Source organism: Zootoca vivipara, chromosome 6, assembly GCF_963506605.1.
Source record: "Zootoca vivipara chromosome 6, rZooViv1.1, whole genome shotgun sequence".
Lineage (NCBI taxonomy): Eukaryota > Metazoa > Chordata > Lepidosauria > Squamata > Lacertidae > Zootoca > Zootoca vivipara.
Window position 1 is genome coordinate 85,223,431 of NC_083281.1, and position 20,315 is coordinate 85,243,745.

The 20,315-nt window shown below is 44.9% G+C and overlaps 1 protein-coding gene across 5 annotated transcripts in view; it reads left to right on the plus strand.

Moving 5' to 3' along the window:
• Positions 1–630: 630 nt before the first annotated feature.
• Positions 631–20,315, plus strand: part of MTOR (mechanistic target of rapamycin kinase) — a 99,552-nt gene continuing 79,867 nt past the window's right edge. For 2 of the 5 annotated variants that reach the window (XM_060276244.1, XM_060276247.1), the window contains exons 1-13: positions 631–751; positions 2,290–2,452; positions 3,097–3,205; positions 5,354–5,586; positions 6,809–7,009; positions 7,438–7,572; positions 8,883–9,155; positions 11,187–11,295; positions 12,047–12,233; positions 12,871–13,002; positions 15,002–15,246; positions 15,384–15,599; positions 17,894–18,099. In XM_060276244.1, coding sequence (XP_060132227.1) covers positions 2,333–2,452; positions 3,097–3,205; positions 5,354–5,586; positions 6,809–7,009; positions 7,438–7,572; positions 8,883–9,155; positions 11,187–11,295; positions 12,047–12,233; positions 12,871–13,002; positions 15,002–15,246; positions 15,384–15,599; positions 17,894–18,099 — 2,166 coding nt within the window. In that variant the 5' untranslated portion in view covers positions 631–751; positions 2,290–2,332. Of the gene's footprint in view, positions 752–772; positions 916–2,289; positions 2,453–3,096; positions 3,206–5,353; positions 5,587–6,808; positions 7,010–7,437; positions 7,573–8,882; positions 9,156–11,186; positions 11,296–12,046; positions 12,234–12,870; positions 13,003–15,001; positions 15,247–15,383; positions 15,600–17,893; positions 18,100–20,315 lie in introns of those variants that run through there. The other 3 variants (XM_060276246.1, XM_035117075.2, XM_060276245.1) reach the window with 2 other exon arrangements.

A 20,315-nucleotide genomic window follows, 5' to 3' on the forward strand; every position in this document is an offset into this window, starting at 1 on the left:
GGGGGAGTTTTTGAGTGCGTGCGTATGTGCATCTATTGGCGCATGTATGTGTGTATACATATACATACATACATACATACATACATACATACATACATACATATCTATATGTATGTTGTTGTTTAGTCGTTTAGCCGTGTCCGACTCTTCGTGACCCCATGGACCAGAGCACGCCAGGCACTCCTGTCTTCCATTGCCTCCCGCTGTCGTAAAGGCAAAAGAGAGAGCCGCTCCCCCCCCCGCCACCATAGAGCCTCCAGATGGCCGAAGCCTTGAACTCTCTATGGTTCATGATAAGCTTGGCGCACGCGCACTTGCGACTCCGGCTATGTCATGGGCGGAAGCGACTGCGGAGCCGCAATGAACGACATCCCCACCTTCCCTCTTAACTAGCGTCCTACTGGTCTCTGCGAGTGTCAATCTCCCAATTTTTCTCTTCTGATTAGACGGTTTCTCCGTTCCTCCCTGAGAGGGCGGGGAAAAGAGGAAGGTTGCTTTCTTTTTATTTATTTTTTAAAGAGGGCAGGGATAGCCTCCTGTCATTCCCGCCTCTTTTCTATTTCTACTGGCAGGCCGCCTATCCGTCAACAGCTTGGGGGCTTCGGGTTGGTTTTCTTAGCCGGTTAGGGGGCGGTGCTGACACTGAGGGCGGGCGCAGAAGCGGGGAAAGAAGGCGAGCGCTTTGCCGGGCCGCGAAGGAGAGAATGAGGCCGAGGAGGCGGTGAGAGGAGAGGAGGAAGGAAAGGAAAAGGTGACACGCGGGGGGGTGAAGGAGGCAAGGGGTGGTGTTGAGGGAATCCCTGCCATTTCGCCTCACAGGGGTTGGAGGAATTACCTCAGGGTTTGCATTTTAATGTTTACCTAAGGATTTGTGTCTGCTCGTGACTAAACTTCGCCAATGGAGCTTATTCCCAGGTAGGGCCGTCCGCATCTCAGTTCTGTTCTGCAGTTTCTCTAAATCCCAATTACGGTTTATTGCGTTTTTCCTTATTAATAATACGTTTTAACGTAACAGTGTGTGTGTGTGTGTGCAGGTTCTTAGAGGTGGTATTCATATACACATACAGTACTATACACACACGTGTGTGTATATGTATGTATATACATGTATATGTGTACGTGTATATGTACACATACATGCATACATACATATATATAGAGATAGAGAGGTTCTTCTAGGTGGTATCCAACTCAATGCTAGTCCGACTCAGAGTAGTCCCATTGTAGCTTTGTTTTTAGCTGTTCTTTATCCATAAGACAGTTTGGAGTCCCTGTCAGGGGAAAAAGTGGGGCTTAAATAAACTACAACAACAACAACAAATAATGAGCCTAACTTAGTTGTGCCCGTTAATCCAAGTGGGTTGCATCAGATTAGAGACCTGTGACATGACGGACTTGGTCTTGCAAAGGTTGCATCTCTGATTAGGCTTCCTGGATGGCACTGGCTTTATTGCTTGTCATTGGTATTATCATTGTTATTATTTAGTCATTGCTAATTAGAATACACACACACACACACACACACACACACACATATGCGCGCGCACACACAGTGGTACCGTGGTTTTCAAGTGTCTCAGAAGCTGAACATTTCGGTTTTGGAATTCCAAAAACTCGGAAGTAAATGCTTCCATTTTCGAACATGCCTCGGAAGTTGAACGGCTTTCGCTGAGTCTCTTCCCCCCCCCTCCAATTTTCTCCATTGAAATTGCAGGCCGCCCTTTGCACCTCGGTTTTTGAAATGGTAGCGGATCAGTAACCAATGCAGATCACTGAGAACGGGTGTTATATGCTGACAAAGCCTCACTGCCATCAGCAATTGTCCTGCAGCATTCTGCACTAACTGCAGCTTCCAGATCAAGCGTTAGGGAAGCCCCACATAGCACTCACTGCAGTAGTCCAGTCTTGAAGCAACCAGTGCATGAACTACTTGTGAACTATCCAACAGTGAGATAAAAAATTCTACTGTTTCATTTATGTTTTATTTATTTAATATGCTGTAAACCGCTTTGGGATTTTTCTTAAAAATATAAAGTGCTACAGAAATTAAATAAATAAATAAAAACTGCAACAGCTTATTGAAAAAGGAAAAGCTTCCATACGTGCTGAAAAGACAATAGAGATGAATAATGTATGCCTCTCTTTTGAAGCTGTCCCATTTTCGCAGAATCTCCAAAGTAAACTGGAAACATAACCCCTATGGCAGAGGCTTGGTATGAAGTGACCTGCAGCCTTCCCTTTTTAAAACCAGTTCATAATGGTCTCTTTCTGCCATTCTGTCTCCTTAAGGACCTAGAGGACTTGATGCTCCTCGCTCTGATTCGCCGCCACCATGTCGGGGACAGTCATTATCCTTCAGCAGTTTGCTGGTGGCCTCAAGAGCCGGAATGAAGAGGCCAGGGCAAAAGCTGCCAAAGATTTGCAGCATTATGTCACCATGGAGCTCCGTGAGGTAAGTGAGATGGGAGGAGAGCTGGGCAGAGCCTCATATACGTTCTTCCTGGGAGTGGAAGCATGAGCGATGTATAATTTCCCTTCTACCTTTCCCATAAAGTCTTTGCTTTAATGATTTCCTTGCTTCAATTTGTTCACATTTGCCTCTCCCTTCCCTCAGTTGCCTCTCCTTGTTGTTAGACTTAGATTGCAATCTCCCTGGGTGCAGATACCTTTCTTTGGATTTTGTTTGCCGTGTACATCATGTAAATGGGTGCTGTTTAAATAATAAATTGACCCACATTTAAAAACATTTTCAAATTCCATAGGCAACTGTCCCCCACCAGGCCATTCTGTCCATACCTGAACCCTTTTAATTGGAGAGCCTGGGATTGGACTTGGAACCTCCTGCATGCAAAGCACATCCTGCAACACCCAACTTTGGTTCCTCTCCAACATCCAACACCTTTCCACCAAGGCACAAACGAGAAAGCCTAAGAGATTTCTTTGAGTTTGGATCAGTCATATGTTCTTATCACTTTTTATTCATTTCTGCCTCCCCCCCATCCCCCCCAATACAATTTATGGAGACTGGAAAAGCCTTTACTTATTCATGGTCAAAAGCTACTTTTCAAACATTTTTGTTTGTTTTCTTCTGCACAGATGAGCCAAGAGGAATCTACCCGTTTTTATGACCAGCTGAATCATCATATCTTTGAGCTCGTCTCTAGTTCAGATGCAAATGAGAGGAAAGGGGGCATTTTGGCTATAGGTAAGTGCCTGTACATTTGGTCTAACAAAAATCTTGTTATCTTATGGCAAGAGTTCCTTAATTTTTTTGCTGCATTGGGTTATAGTATACAGTATATATTTTTTCTTGTGCATGCATGCGTGTGTGCACGCACACACACACAATTTATAAATGGTTCCTCTGTTTAACAAAAAACCCAACGTAACCCAGTGTTTTGACAAGAAAACCATTCAAAATGCAAAAAGAACAGTAAAAGGGCTATTTTTATTTGATTCCCTACTTTTTAAAAAAGCCTGTATAGCAGCTTGTTCTGCTGCCTTACATCCTCCCCTTATTCTAGGGGTGGGGAACTATATGGTGTCTCAAGGGCCAGATAGAGATACTTGACAGGGGGCACATTTGACCCTCAGGCTTGACATATCCAAAGTGGCTTACGGTCCATAAAAACACAACTTTAAACAATATTGTAAATAACTGAAATGCTGTCTCCTCCTGCCAGGGTGCCTAAACCTCCAGTTAGCTGGAGAGGGGGTGGGTGAGTTAACCCATTGTTCATTTTTCATCTCCATTTAGCTGGGCCTGTTTAGGAAAAAGCTTGGCAAAAAAATGGATACCGGTATATCTGCTGGACAAGTGGGACCTGCGACTCAGTAAATGGCAGCGTCGAATAGTCCTGTTTGGGTTCTAGCCAGTCTTTCCTTTCCCAAGATACTCCATTCCGTTCCACTTTTCTAATAGAGGTTCAGCAGCCTTTAGCATGCTAAGACCTCATTAGACTGGTGGGTGTGGGTGGGTGTGTTCCCTCCACCCTTTGGGTTTTTAAATCTTAATCTTCCCCCCCTTTCATTTCATTTTTCCTCCTTCTGCAAGCTTGCTGTTACCTCTCTTATGTATGGATGGTGCTGTTTTGTGGTGTAAGAATCTGCTCTTGAAGTTCACTCTTACTGTGTAGGATGATAATTCTATATACCTTACCAATTAAGCCAGGGATGGAGAACCTCAGGGCTGGGGCCAAATAAATCCCTCTGAGCTTCTCTGTCTGGATCTCTGGGCTCTCTCCAGGCCAGAGCCCCTCCTCAGACCTTCTTCATATCACCTTGGAATGTTTTTGCTTGGCTGGAATGTGTCCTTGAATTCTGACAGTGCCTCTTCTTTGTCTGGAAGAAGGACAAGGAGTGACATGTGAATGTGTGTAGAAGGCACCTTTGTACAGTAGGCTAATGTTTACAGTACATTGCTTTGACTTCTTTTGCCTTTGGCCTGTCCATCCCTAGCATGTGGCCCCTCAGAAGGCTGCCCAGGTGGAAGTGTGGCCCTTGAGCTGATAAGGGCCCCCTGGCTCTGAATTACGCTTTTCCAAAAATGGTGGGTTGTCTTTCTCTAGGGTGGTTTGTGGTATAGGAAGAGGTATAGCAGGGATATGTTTAAATTAGTGAATTGTAGGGATATTCGCTTTCTTCCAGTGTCTTACCCAGACATAGTTACAGGTAGGTAGCCGTGTTGGTCTGAGTCGAAGCAAAATAAAAAAATTCCTTCAGTAGCACCTTAAAGACCAACTAAGTTTATATTTTGGTATGAGCTTTCGTGTGCATGCACACTTCTTCAGATACACTAGAAACAGAAGTGTCAGACCCTATATATATATACAGAGGGTGGTGGGGGTGGGTGGGAATGGGAGATGGGCTGATGGGAGTGGTAAACCTGTAGATGGGTGTTAATGGCTGCTGATGGCTGCAATTAGTCCTGGGCTGAGGTGCTAAAGAAAGCTTGATCAAGAAAGCTTGATCAAGACATTACCCAGACATAATTGCTCTTAACAGCTGTGGCTCTTTTAAATGATTTTTTATTTATTTTACAAGTGTATAATTATAACAAAACAAAATACACACACATATTTAGAGATTTCTCTGAATCTCCAGACTTCCCACTTTCCCCCTCCATGGGCCCTGTTGTCAACCTTTTCAACTGTATATTATTTCATAGTCCATATTTTGTATCTTTTTATGCTGTCTATGATGTTTGCTACATTACAAGTGTTATTAAAATCCTGCTAATGTTTTCATCTGCTTACAGTGGTCTCCTAAATAAATTATGAAATGTTCCCATTATTTAGCAGTGGCTCCTTTTTTAAAAAAAAAAATCTGGAATTTTTCTTTTTCTTTTCCCCAGCGAGCCTAATTGGCGTTGAGGGAGGCAATGTCACCCGCATTGGCAGGTTTGCCAATTACCTAAGGAATCTCCTTCCCTCGAATGATCCCGTTGTTATGGAGATGGCCTCCAAGGCCATTGGGCGCCTGGCCATGGCGGGTGACACCTTCACAGCGGAATACGTGGAGTTTGAAGTGAAGCGGGCTCTGGAGTGGCTGGGAGCCGACAGGAATGAAGGACGGAGGCATGCGGCGGTAAGAGTCCATTCTTTGGATGCAAACAGCTTGTAGGGCTTTTGAGGATTTGGGGAGTGGTACTTCAAGGGAAGATCTGGAGCTGGGAGCAAATACCTGAGCCTTGGTCATGTCCTCTGCTGTTTTTCCTTCCGCATCTCAGTGTCTTCCCTACCCACCATACATTTAATGAGAGCTGTTTTGAAACACTAAACTTTGCACCATAACATAAGGCAGGGTTGTCTAGGAGGTTAACCGCTCTAAGGGCATACTGTGCTATGAAACATATGTTTGGGTTTGTACCAGCTTAAGGCTCTCTGCTTTCCCCAAATAACTTTTGGAATTATAACTTGATGATGATGCTCAAGCCTGCTCAGTGGGGGATTCCCGCCGCTCAAAGCAAGCACCAGATTCAGATATGTTTCTCCTTAGGACCACAGCTAGGGAGGAAACAATTAAACTCTCCCTCCACTCTTTTTGTGACATTGATAATTATTAAACTTCCTCCCCCGGCAGATAAGATAAGATATCTTTATTGTCATTGTCCCCTTGCGGGAACAACGAAATTACTCGGTTGCTACATCCACTCCGATAAAGCATTCCGCATAATCCAAATTTACAAAAACCTAATCAAAAACAGTAAATATAATACAAAGTAACAAGTAAAATAAGATGACTTCAAAGTCCAGGCTTTCCATTTAAGGCCAAAATCGCTCTAGAGAAGAAACTGTTCCTGAGACGGCTCGTTCTTGCCTGCATTGTTCTATCTCTCCGTCCCGATGGTAGGAGCTGAAAGAAATGGTGACCAGGGTGCGTTGGATCTCTTGATATATCTAGTGCTTTTCTATGGCACCTGGTGGTGTAAATTTGTTCTAAGGTGGTGAGTGAGCAGCCAATAATGCTCTCTGCTGTTTTAATAATTCTACTCAGCCCTGCTCTGTCCTGGGAAGTACAGCTTCCGTACCACACACGGATGCTATTTGTGTTTCTCAAAAAACCTGTGTGTTAAATGCAAAGCCACATTTAATGCTGTATCTAGTTTGGCCTCACGAGTTAGAAGTTGGGTATGAACAAATCTCCACCTTGGGAGTTGTTATTAGAAGACAGAGAGCCTTGCTCTTTGTATGAGCTTCAGACAGAAGGCATAACCCCCAAGAGTGAGCCTGCCAGCACTGTTAGTTAGCACCTGATTTTTTTTTCCTTCCTCTTGACTCATATTGTTTCACTCTTACCTCCCCTCCAGGTCTTGGTTCTGCGAGAGCTGGCAATCAGCGTCCCCACCTTCTTCTTCCAGCAAGTGCAGCCGTTTTTTGACAACATCTTTGTGGCCGTGTGGGACCCAAAGCAGGCCATCCGTGAGGGAGCCGTTTCTGCCTTACGAGCCTGCCTTATCCTGACTACCCAGCGAGAGTCAAAAGAGATGCAGAAACCGCAGTGGTATCGAGTAAGGAGAAAGCTTTTGGGGCTGATGTGGGTGGAAGAAGCTCCTATCCATGCCACACTATTGTAAATAGCACTCCCCCTCCTCATTTAATCCCCACAACAACCCTGTAAAGTTAGTCTGAAAAGTAGTGACTGACCCAATATCACCCAATGACCTTCATTTAAACCCTGGACTCCCAACTCCTGGTCTGACACTTTAAACACTATGCCACACTGGCTCTCAGCATTGTAAGCCTTGGCATTCTTGGTGGGAATCATAAATCAGCCATAAATCCGCCAGCATGTCTCTCAGCCTTGCTGCCCAACTCTGTTTTAATGAAGATAAAAGCATTGACTTGCTTGACAGTTTGAAGGAATAGGATACAAGTGTTTGGGCAGTAAGAAAAACTGCCATATAAGTGCCAAGTAATAATAATAATGTCATTTTAGCAAACATACGAGGAAGCTGAGAAGGGTTTTGATGAAACTGTGGCCAAGGAGAAGGGTATGAACCGCGATGACCGCATCCATGGGGCCTTGCTCATCCTTAATGAGCTGGTGAGGATCAGCAGCATGGAAGGAGAGGTGAGTTGATAAGGAGTGGGGCACAGCTGTGTTGTACTACTCTGGATGTTGAGCTATGAAACTAGCTCCCATAGGAGGGAGCAATAGCAGCAATTTGTACAGTGGTACCTCGATTTACGAACTTAATCCGTTCCAGAAGTCTGTTCTTAAACCAAAACTGTTCTTAAACTGAGGCGTGCTTTCCCTAATGAGGCCTCCCACCGCCGGTGCCCTTCCACCGTTCGGATTCTGTTCTTAGGCCAGGCCGAGGTAAAGTTCGCAAACCAGGACACTACTTCCGGTTTTGCGGAGTTCATACACTGGATTGTTCGTAAACAGGGCTGTTCTTAAACCGAGGTACCACTGTACGGCTTTAAAAGAGAATAAGACAAATTCATGGGATGATAAAGGTATCAGTGAGTGCTAGCCATGTTTCACCTCCACAGTTGGAGTCAGCAATGCTTCAAAGTACCAGTTGCTGGAAACTGCAGGAAGGGAAAGTGCTGTTGTCTTCAGGTTATGCTTGGGGGCTTCACATAGGGATCAGGTTGGCCACTGTGAGAGCAGAATGCTGGACTCAGATGTGCCGTTGGCCTGATCCTGCAGGGTTCTTCTCAATGTTCTTCTATCAGCTACTTTAAGGCTGCTGATTTGAATCGGAGCCCACAAATATATTGAGGTCAGACTGGTTGGGCCAATGATGACTTTTTGAGTCAGCTTGCCTTCCAAATATTTGTGAGCTGTTACTTGAGAGCAACCTCTTGAAACTCCTCCTCTTCCTCGCCATTAAATGGCAGAAAAGCAACCAAAATATGCAAAGACTGTAAAAGGTCAAAGAAATTATGTGTCCAGATTTTGCATAGAACCCAATGACTCTGGAGTGCTCCAGACAATTTAGGAGCATGTTCTTGGGTTGGGTTCATCAACCTTCCCAGGCTTGAGACCCATCTTCAATGCCAACCTGAAACAAGGGATCCTGTTTTGATTTTTTAAAATATATCCTTCTCCCCCTACTCTTTTTGCTCCTTTTCTTAGGACATACCTGCACAGCGGACGAACTGGGTTTATCTCTGATTCCATCTCCTTAGGGGTTCTTGGGAATGATAGTTATGTGTGTATTTAGTGGAGGAGGCTGCCTGGGAGCTCAGGTATAGACATGTAACAAAGAGGTAAATGATCATTGGCCACACTGACAGGAACTGTAGTCCAAAAAATCTGGAGACCATCTGGTAGGAGAAGGCCAAGTGGGCTGATCTTCTATTGCCTTTCATGCTGGGGTGGGTGGCCAGGATAAGCAGCATTAAGCATCCTCTTCCTTCCCTTCCCCACAGCGTCTTAGAGAAGAGATGGAGGAGATTACACAGCAGCAGATGGTGCACGACAAATACTGCAAAGACCTGCTGGGCTTTGGGACCAAACCTCGCCACATCACCCCATTTTCCAGCTTCCAGTCTATACAGCCTCAGCAGTCCAATGCCTTGGTGGGGCTACTGGGCTACAGCCCCCACCCAATAATGGGTTTCAGCGCATCACCTGTCCCACCCAAGTCAACCTTGGTAGAAAGTCGGTGCTGCAGAGAACTCATGGAAGAGAAGTTCGACCAGGTGTGCTTGAAACCCACCCACCCCTTTATAGTGCCCTTCAAACTGCAACAAAACAGGCACAGCTTGAACAGCATCCCTGGGAGCTATGGAATCCCTCTGTTCATCTTTTCACCTGTTGCTGAAGAGAGATAATTTATGCACCCAGTTTAAAAATTTCCTCTGAACAAACTCTGCGGTTATACTTGTTGATGAGTGAAGCAGTGAATGTGGCTCAGTTCAGCCATTGCTGCAATCTGTTCCATGCATGTAACAGACCAGCCATGACACTGAGCTGCTTTTTTGTCTGCTCATCTTGTAAGGGCCTTCTTTCCGCGGTGCACCAGCCTCTTAAGGCAGAGCAAAGACCCATAGTATAGTTTGTGAAATCAGACATAACTTCAAGTCAGTGCAAATGGTTTTGTAAATTAACTTCATCCATAGTTTCATATCCCAGCTTATGATCAGACATAGGTTCAAATGTGAAAATCAGCAGTGTTTAAATAAAATAAATAAATAAAATAAATAGGCAGAGCTATTTGTTAGAAACCATTGATCAATGCAAAAATACAAAGATCAAAGAAGGATGTTTGTTTAGATTAGGTTTGCTGGATGGAGAACCTCTCCATACAAACCTTCTATCCTTTCCATCCTGGAAAGGAACGGAGAAGGACTTGAGTAACATCACCATGCTCATTTCAGAGCTACTAGCCACAACTTTCAGGGACCTCTTCTCTTCTTTGCCAAGTCCCACAGACAGTCTTACATTGAATGCAACAGTCCCAACTTCCCAGAAAAAGGTAATGAGATCCCTCCTATTTGGTCCTGATTCTCTGCCGGTTCTATATGAGTTGACTCCGGCTCCCATTCAGATAGCCAGAATTTGTCCTATTCAGGGTAGGTCTTATGGGTTATATCCAATACTGGTCTTGCTCAGAATATACTCTCTGAAATTAATAGGCCTTAGTTGGCCATGTCCATTAATATTGGTGGGCCTACATCCCATTGAAATAAATGGACATAGCTATGAATGAATGAATGAACATAGCTAAATGAATGGACATAGCTAATTTGGGTCCATCAATTTCAGTGGGTCTGCTTTCGGTGAAATTTGAGTGGGATATAAACCAATGTATGTGTCTAATTCTAAAGTTAAAGTTACTATAATTATTTTTATTATGCTATCTATTAATACTTTTTATTATATTTTTACGTCTATGCTCCATAAAGTGTTCTTAATGTTGTACACTGTCCTATGATCTTTTGATGAAGGGCCGCATATAAATTGAAAATAATAATAATAGTAATAACAACAACAAAACAAATAATATAGATCATTACTGATCAATAATATCAGTCTTTCTACAGTAGACAGCCATTGAACTTACTGTGTACAGTCATACCTTGGTTTAAGTACGCCTCTGTTTGAGTACTTTCAGTTTAAGTACTCTGCGGACCCATCTGGAACGGATTAATCCACTTTCCATTACTTTCAATGGGAAAGTTCGCTTCAGGTTAAGTACGCTTCAGGTTAAGTAGGGACTTTTACACTACATACTTTGGGTTAAGTACGCTTCAGGTTGAGTACTCCGCGGGCCCGTCTGGAACGGATTAATCCACTTTCCATTACTTTCAATGGGAAAGTTCGCTTCAGGTTAAGTACGCTTCAGGTTAAATACAGACTTCCGGAACTAATTGTGTACTTAAACCGAGGTACCACTGTATTGCAGACTTAAAACCATTTTAGAGGGACTGAAGTGTATCTCAAACAATGTTTTAAAACTATCCCTTAAAGTGCATTTCTCTCACTATTCTACAAAAGAAAATTGTTCATGAGAGGTTTTGCCCCCATTTATCCCCAGATCTCCATTCCCCCCCCCCACTGGAAAAATTGCAGGGGGGAAAGGACCCTCTGGTTGCTTTCTCAGCCCTTCGCTTCTCTTAACAACCACCCACACATCTGCAGTCTGAAGTGGTATGGCCCAACCATACATCTCAAGCCTCATTTTCTGCTCTGTTGCCATAACAGCCTTTTACCTTTTGTCTGTCTCTCAGGTGTGCTACTGGGTTCTGAAGTGCCGAAGCAGCAAGAACTCTCTGATCCAAATGACTGTCCTCAGCTTACTGCCACGCCTGGCAGCTTTTCGTCCTTCTGCTTTCACAGGTAAAAGTGCTCTTGCATGCTGCTTTTTCAGAGGTGGGATTTTAAAATTGCATTTAGCAGGAGGCAATAGGTGTAGGAGATGGGACTGCAGGAGCAAACCCATTTGCTATTCCTGTACAGAATGGAACATACTTCTTCTACTACAGACTGGTGGTGACTGGGTGGAATACATCCTACTGCTACAACTATGCTGGCTGAGGCTGATGGAAGTGGTAGTCCAAAATATCTGAAGTACTCCAGCTTGGGAAAGGATGGGATAGAACTTCCAGAATCTGTGCTTACTTTCAACTGAGTGTTTCTTGGTGCTCTGGAACCAGAGCTGTGCCTTAGCCCCCACTGTTCTTTCTCTGTGCCTACTGGTTGGTGGCTGTGAGTGACCTGTGAGCGTAAGCAAACTGCCTTTCCTTCCTCACTCACTAGGTAAGGACCCACAAGCAGGACCTAACATAATAAAAGCCTTGCTGAATCAGGCCACTGGCCCATCTAGTCCAGCATCCCATTCTCACAGTGGCCAACCAGATGCCTCTGGGAAACCCACAAGCAAGACCGAAGTGCAAGAGCACTCTCCCCTCTTGCAGTTTCCAGCAACTTTTAACCCAAAATCGCCCACCTACATTTGAAAGCCAGGCTTATGGTAAACAAGTTTGTGAGCAGATTTGGCCAGTAACCTCTTTCTCACCGAACAAATGAAGCCCTGAAATAATGTTGCTTCTGCTTCCTCTCTCCTCTTTTCATGTGAACTTGTGGCCAGCTGACCACTATCTTCCAGACACCATGAACCACGTGCTGAGCTGTGTCAAAAAAGAGAAGGAGCGAACTGCTGCTTTCCAGGCCTTGGGCTTGCTGTCTGTGGCCGTCCGGTCAGAATTCCAGGTGTACCTTCCCAAGGTCCTTGAAATTATAAAGGCTGCCCTCCCACCAAAGGACCTTACCCATAAGTGAGTGTGCTGCATGCAAAGGTCAGGAGACTGCTGTGATGTCTTTAAATTAGGTTTCCCTTTTAAATGATAATCTCCGAACTGTGATCTGTGGGAGGGAATGATTTTTTTACCCGGTGTTTCTTTTGAAACATACAGAAGCGGCCAAGAATTGGGCTTGTGCCAAAATTATAATTAATATGATTTAAAGGTTTCCAAGCTACTCAGAACATATTTAAAAGCATAATTGTAATTACATTATTCCAGTAATGCATTCACACAAAATGTTAACAAATTCACACAAGCCACCTACGATTCATTGATATAATTTATACACATACATATATAGAGAGATGCACACACATAAATAGAACACACACGTTACACACACATGCAAGCATGCTCGCACGCGCACACACAAAAATCCCTATATTTTAATTGTGGTAACCAGCCCTGGGATCTTACAAATTGATAATGGTAATAGTAATAATAATAAAATGCCACTGGGTTTTCTTCTGGCTCGTCCTTAGGTGGTGTTTGCATCCTGTTAATCTTTGTCTTGGGGACAGCAGGGGGCAGGAGAAATGGTTATACAAATAGGATGATATTCAGGATGACACTTCCTTCTTCTTGAAACTGTAATTCCGATGCACTTCAGCAGGAGGCAGAAGTCGGTGCAGGTGGATGCCACCGTCTTTACCTGTATCAGCATGCTGGCACGTGCAATGGGGCCCTCCATCCAGCAAGACATCAAGGAGCTTCTGGAACCCATGCTGGCTGTAGGACTGAGGTAGGGATTATCCGTTACCTCCGCCAGCCACTATGTGGCACTTGTGGGTTTGCGTTTCCCTCTGCTAACCACTAGCCTCTTTTCAAAAGATACAACTGGCTAGGACTCCGCTTCAGGCTTTAAGCACCACCCACATTTCCAACATGTTCTCTTTGGGTCCTGCTGCAAACACTACAGCAACCCTGGAGGGGGCAAGGTTTGTCTCTAGTGCTAGTTCTACTCAGGGCAGATGCACTGAAATTAATGGCCATGATTAACTTAGCCCCAGTGGGTCTGCCCTGGATAAAACTTGGTTAGTACTACCCCAAATACATCTGAAATGTCAAGTGGGCTTACGCCATGGAACTGTTGCACTTGGTGGCTTCTCCTTGGTGCATGCCCGCTTCATGGTTGCAGACACATGCCTCTTGTTTAAGTGCAGCAGTGTTCCCTACAGGGCTGGGAAACAATGGGGCCCTCGAGGCATCTCTGTCTGGCCCTCTGGACTCTCCTCCTTGAGTGCTTTTGCCTGGCTGGAATGTGTCCCTGAACTGTAACAGTTGCTCCCACTTGCTGGGATGGAGGGATGTGGGTGTTGTGATGTCCTAATACCAGACTTCCGTGCACTTGGAAGGTAGCTTACTAAACAAAGATGAGAGTATCACCCATTGCCCCAGCCGTTTTTTTGCCTATGGCCCCTATCCCACACTAGCATGTGTTGCCCATGCAGGAATGCACCTCTGAAGAATGGAATTGAAGGGATATAAGATACAGTTTAAGCGTGCCACCCATTCCTTCACCCAATTTCAGCTATCCTGCCGGTAGAGCGTTGGGCTATGTGTGCATTTTTGTGCTGAAGCATCCTAGAAGTTTTGACACTTTTTCAAAGTATTAATTGCATTGTTTTATTACTGACGTGGACCTCATTTGAGAGGAAGGACCAGATAGAATTTTAATAATAACGAATAATGATGCAGGGGTGTTTGCTGGGAGCACCCGTGTCCCCATCATCATGCATCCATTGGCTCGCCTTCCTGTGTTGTTGGTACATGGGTGTTGCTGCTGGCACAGTTCCCCGTTGATGGGCACTGGCAGAGTTTTTGTTTTTTCAACCTGTGTGTTTTTCTTTCCCCCTCCTGAGCTGGCCTTGCACTGGATGCTGTGAGCATTCTGCTGGCATAGCATCATGCAAGTTTAGGATTGCACTGTTAATCGTCTTGTGCACCTCTGTCAGGTGTAGGGGGTATGCAGAGCACAGCATGTGTTGTTAGCTCTGAGGAAGCTGCTGTTTTTCAGTAATGTCAAGTTCTCCACGTGTCTCTCCAGAAGGAAGTGTGTGCTGGTATTTAAAGTATTTGCAGAATTCCACATGAATTCCTTTGAAGGCCTCAGTGTCCACTTCTGTCATTTTGAATATCTCCTGTGAGGCAAATGCCCAAGCAAACAAGCAAGCATTTTTTATTAATCATTATTACCAGTGGGGGCAAGTTTGAGAGCTGAATTTTTTTGTCTGTTGACCTTCCACAACCCTCTTGGTAGGAGTCTGGCAACTATTGGGTATTATATCCATGCAAAAAGTCTGAGTCCGGAATTGTTTTCAGGCCTGGAAGGACTCTGCCGAGACATTTCTGATGATTTTTAAATTTGTGTGTCAGTGAAAGATAGAGAGACTTTTCCAAATAGACCCAAATGACTTTGATTTTTTAAAAAAATCTTTTGTGGGCTTTGACACCATCAAAGCCTGCAAAAGAGTTTGCCTAATAAGACTGGACTATTGGACTGGAGCAGAAGTGGAGAGCCTGTAACTCTCCAGGTGTTGCTGGACTACAACTCCAATCATTCCTAACCATTGGCTGTGCTGGCAGTGGCTGATGGGATTTGTACCCTAGTAACATCTGGAGGGGCACAAGTTCTCCATTCCCAGCCTAAAGGATGAGGAGAGAACTGCAAAAGGATTTGAACCCATGCTTAATGGCTTGCCAAGTTAAAGGACCTGTGTGGACCTCTGTCTTGCCCTCAGCCCTGCCCTGACGGCTGTGCTGTACGACTTGAGTCGCCAGATCCCCCAGCTGAAGAAGGAGATCCAGGACGGGCTGCTGAAGATGCTCTCCATGGTTCTGATGCACAGGCCCCTACGCCACCCAGGCATGCCAAAAGGCTTGGCCCACCAGCTGGCTTCTCCCAGCCTCACCAATATCCCTGAGACCAACGATGTGGGCAGCACCACACTTGCGCTACGCACCCTGGGCAGCTTTGAGTTTGAAGGTGAGCAATAGCAGCGGGAGGAAACAACTTGAAATCCTAAATGGGAGGGGCAGTAGGGTCACCCCTGCTAGTGCGTCTCATGCGTGAGAGAGGCAGCAAAATATTTTCTCCATTTGTTCCACCCCCTTCCCTTTTAGGGCATTCACTGACTCAGTTTGTCCGGCACTGTGCGGACCACTTCCTCAACAGCGAGCACAAGGAGGTCCGGATGGAGGCAGCTCGCACATGTTCACGCCTGCTCACGCCGTCCATTCACTTGATTAGCGGGCACACCCATGTCGTCAGCCAGACTGCTGTGCAGGTGGTGGCGGATGTCCTCAGCAAACTGTTGGTGGTCGGTATCACAGACCCGGGTGAGTGCACTTCTATGCCACTTCTATGGTGCTTTTATCAGGTTCCCAGCAAAGGATACAAACAGTGCCCACCCCCTTCTGTTCTAATCTTAATGTTCTGATCATTGGGTAGGCCAGCACTGTAATATCTCTCTTTCCCTGAGACCACAGAGCAGGGATGCCTTCATTTTTTTTTTTAAAACATAATTTTTATTGATTTTACAAATTACAAAAGATGGTACATACATATACACCTTTTCCACCTTCTTCCCACCCCCCTCCATGGGTCCTCCCCTGCCACAGAAGTATCCCACGCAGGTGGACAGTCAGAAGTGGTCCATTTTATGATTGGGTTTCTGTCCTCCTCCCCCTCCCCTGCCCCCGAAGCCCCCCCCTGCCACCAGGGAGCTCCAGTGAACCAGGGCAGTACGCAGGAGTTCATCCATCCAACCATCTATTGTCATACCAAAAAAAAAGAAAATACAAAAAGAGAAAAAGAGAAAAAAGAGAAGAAGAAAAAAAAAGACAAAAAGGAAAAAAGACAAAAAAAAAATTCATCATAATTGTTAAATTCATAATTGTTAAACCATATTTTGTGGGCTTCCCCACCCTCCCCCCTTCCCCGGTTTTCCTCCCTTATTTATCATCTTCAACAGTTTCATAGTTCACACCTTTATATCTTATACCACTTTTAAACTAACTATTATCATTTTCGCCTATTGTCCACTCACTGAGAAATCAAACTCCCATTTTTTCTTCCCGTGCCTAATTTTTACCCCTCTATAGGCCTCCATATTTTCACCTTTTTCCAGAGTCAATTCACTTTTTAAACCTATAATTATTCCCAAACTAACCTTACACCCCCCCGAGTACTGGCTCCACCCCACCAATCCAGCAAGTTCCATAGTCAGCAGTCCAGTTATAGTCCTATTAACCCATCCTTACAATCACAACTTCACTTTCCCTTCACCCCACCCCCTGTTTACAGTCTTTTGCCATCCAGGCCTCCATATCAGACCCCTGAGCTTCTTCTCTTCTCTGCTTAATTTTTCCTTCTTCCCTGTGGTCATTCTGGAGTTCCAGTAAGTCCAATCGTGCCCCCCTCGAAGGGGAGGCACTCCATCCAACTTTTTGTAGAGTAAAATCATCATTTTTTTCGTGATGGGCTTCATTTTGTGTTAAGTCATCACAGTCCTCATCATTGTCATTCTCACATTCGTCTTCTTCAGTTTCAAAAGCTTCATCTTCCAAGAAATCATATTCTGCCATCATCATCTGGAATTGTTTCTGTAACACTTGCCGTTGTGTCTCCTCTTGACATAGTTCTATTCTTGCTTCCCACATTAAGGTCAAAACAGTCCGCTGAAACTCAGGCGGGTACCTTTTTGTTGACATAGTTCAGTCCTGTCAAGGTCAAAACTTGTCACATGGGGTGGAATATAATCGCAGTCTATTTTCTCGACTCCATTTTAACAAGCTGGCTGCATTCTTAAAAATAAAGTTCGAACTCACATTTCAAAAGTATATAAACCAAAAAAGAATTTCCAAAAAGTCCAGAGATAAAGATAGAAATAGAATTTAACTATAAATCCTGATCAACTCACTGGATTGTCTGGGCTGCCGGCTCCCGAGGAACAGAAAGGTCTTTCTTAGTCTTAACTTCTTTCTGCAGGGCAATCACAACCACAGTCTCTCTCCCCTTTTACCCTGCATTTAGGGGAGATTCTCTTTGATGCCTTTGAGGAATCCTTTTAAGTTGAAATCTTCTGTTTACGGCTTCGGGTTTCTGTTTACTGTCTCTTATGTTACCGTAGGGGGGGGGTGGGGATGCCTTCATTTTTTTGGCTGAAAGGCTATATTCGCCTTTGGCCAGCTTTCTGAGGGGCTGGAGGATGCATGCTAGTGGTCAGATGTGGGTGTGGTCACCACATATGCTCTCATAATCTTAAATTCGGCTGTGGAAGGGGTTTTTTGACCTTTCCCCACTCATCAGTTGATGAACCAGAGAGGGTCAATTTGTATGCTCATTGGGATGCTGGGCTCATTGGGGTGTCTACTTTGTATCCCTGTTATTGCTGCCAAAATCAGTGGGGTCTTTGGGAATTAGCCACCCTTCCCCTAGAGAGCCACTGCCAATCAGAACAGACATTACTGGACTGGACGGACCCAGTATGAGGCAGCTTCTGGCATTTCTATGTCTTCCTCTAGCAAGAGAACAGGCACGGAAGCAATGCCTTCCCTGTGATTTGACTATCATTCAGCACTGTTAAACCAGGCGGCACTCAAGCACCTGCTGCTCAAATGTGCTCTTTCAGACCCTGACATCCGATACTGCGTCCTGGCCTCCCTGGATGAGCGATTCGATGCACACCTGGCCCAGGCGGAGAACTTGCAGGCTCTTTTTGTAGCCCTGAATGACCAGGTGTTTGAAATCCGCGAGCTGGGCATCTGCACCGTGGGCCGGCTGAGCAGCATGAACCCAGCTTTCGTCATGCCGTTCCTACGCAAGATGCTGATTCAGGTAATGGGAGTTGGAAGATTTCGGAGAGGCACCAAGAAGGTGAAACTGTCTGGCCCTGGAAGCAGAGGGAGCCCTGCTCCAGTTCAGAGGTGATCAGGTTTTATCCAATGCTAGAGTTGACTCATTGAAGTTAATGGCCATGACTCACTTAAGTTTATTAATTTCAGTGGGTCTACTCTGAGGCCACATTTGCACCATACATTTAAAGCACTGTGGCACCACTAACCAGTCATGACCTCCCCTAGAGAATTCTGGGAGCTGTAGTTAGTTAAGGGTGCTGAAAGTTGTTAGGAGACTCATCTATTCCCCTTGCAGACCTATGGTTCTCAGAGTTCCCTGAGAAAAGGGATTGACTGTTAAACCACTCTGCGAACTGTAGCTCTGTGAGGGGAATAGGAAGGTCTAACAAATCTCTGCACCCTTAATCAACTACAGCTCCCAGAATTCTTTGGCAGGAGTTCATGGTAAGTTAAGCATATGGAGTAAATGTGGCCTGAGTTGAATACAACTCTTTGTCAGCTTCGCTACACTAATAATAATAATTTATTATTTATATCCCACCCATCTGGCTGGGTTTCCCCAGCCACTCTGGGTGGCTTCCAACAAAATTAAAATATAATAGTCTGTCAAACATTAAAAACTTCACTAAACAGGGCTGCCTTCAGGTGTCTTCTAAAAGTCAGATAGTTTTCTCTTTGACATCTGGTGGGAGGGCGTTCCACAAGGCGGGTGCCACTACCGAGAAAGCCCTCTGCCTGGTTCCCTGTAACTTAGCTTCTCGTAGCGAGGGAACTGCCAGAAGGCGCTCGGCACTGGACCTCAGTGTCTGGGCAGAATGATGGGGGTGGAGACGCTCCTTCAGGTATACTGGACCGAGGCCGTTTAGGGCTTTAAATAAATAATAATAATAATAAGAAGAAGAAGAAGTTATTTATACCCCGCCCATCTGGCTGGGTTTCCCCAGCCATTCTGGGCGGCTTCCAACCGAATATTAAAAACAGCACAGCATCAAACATTAAAAACTTCCCTAAACAGGGCCACCTTCAAGGTAGGTAGGTAGCCGTGTTGGTCTGATGTAGTTGAAACAAAAAAATAAATAAAAAATCCTTCCAGTAGCACCTTAGAGACCAACTAAGTTTGTCATAGGTATGAGCTTCCGTGTGCATGCACACTTTAAAGGTCAGCACCAACACTTTGAATTGTGCTCGGAAACGTACTGGGACCCAATGTAGGTCTTTCAAGACCGGTGTTATGTGGTCTCGGCGGCCGCTCCCAGTCACCAGTCTAGCTACCACACCCTTGTTTTGTCCAGGTTCCAGGTGCACTTCTCTAGGTTTTGTTTAAGGGACCTTGGCATAGCGACAGAGGAATCTGCCTTGTACTTTGTCATATGGGGAAGGAAATGAATTGAACTGCCATGTCTAGTAAACGTTCCTTGGGGAATATGGAGTTAACTTGTTAAGCCTGACCTGTCTGAGCACTCAGATTGGAAGGTGAGAAAACCATTGAAAATGTGAGGGATTTCACGTAGCCTGTCTTGAGTTGAGATTTAAAATCCAAAAGCTTCCTTGAACCTTGTTGATTACTAGGCTTATGAGTCACCTAGCCCCAGACCATACCCACAGTTCTTCTTTAGTATTCAGATCAAGGAGGGTCTCTCACAAAGGATATATACCAGTGAGGAGGATCATAGAAAAGTCTTATGTGAAGAACTGCCTGGTAAGTCTGTGGTCTTAGGGAATATGACCAGGTAGGGAGAGCTGGTTTTGTGGCTAACCATTTATTTAGTTGTTCTTTTGCTCCATTGGTGAGATATGCTGGTTTTCTATAGGTTTTTCTATGTAAAACATTTTTTTTTTGTAAGAACTTCCCTTTTTAGTTAATATTTAATTTTATTTCATTAACTCTTGTCGTCTCTGTTTATACATCCCTACATCTGGAGCCAAGTTCCGTGCTATTTGAGTTGTACTTGAGCAGACACAAGGGCTGTTTTGTGAAAGGCAGCCAAGGTAAAACCACTCATTCACCTGGTGGCAGTGAAAAGGTCTAAATGAAAGTGTGGGCAGGCAGAGGTGTACACTCTGTTTGGCTGGATCTCTCTTTCCCCACATGGCATAGGACCCAGGGTGCAATTGTGGTGCCTTCTCATACAGACCATTGGCCCATGCAGCACAATAACAGCAGCAGCTTTCCAGGTTTTCAGACGGGGCATTCCT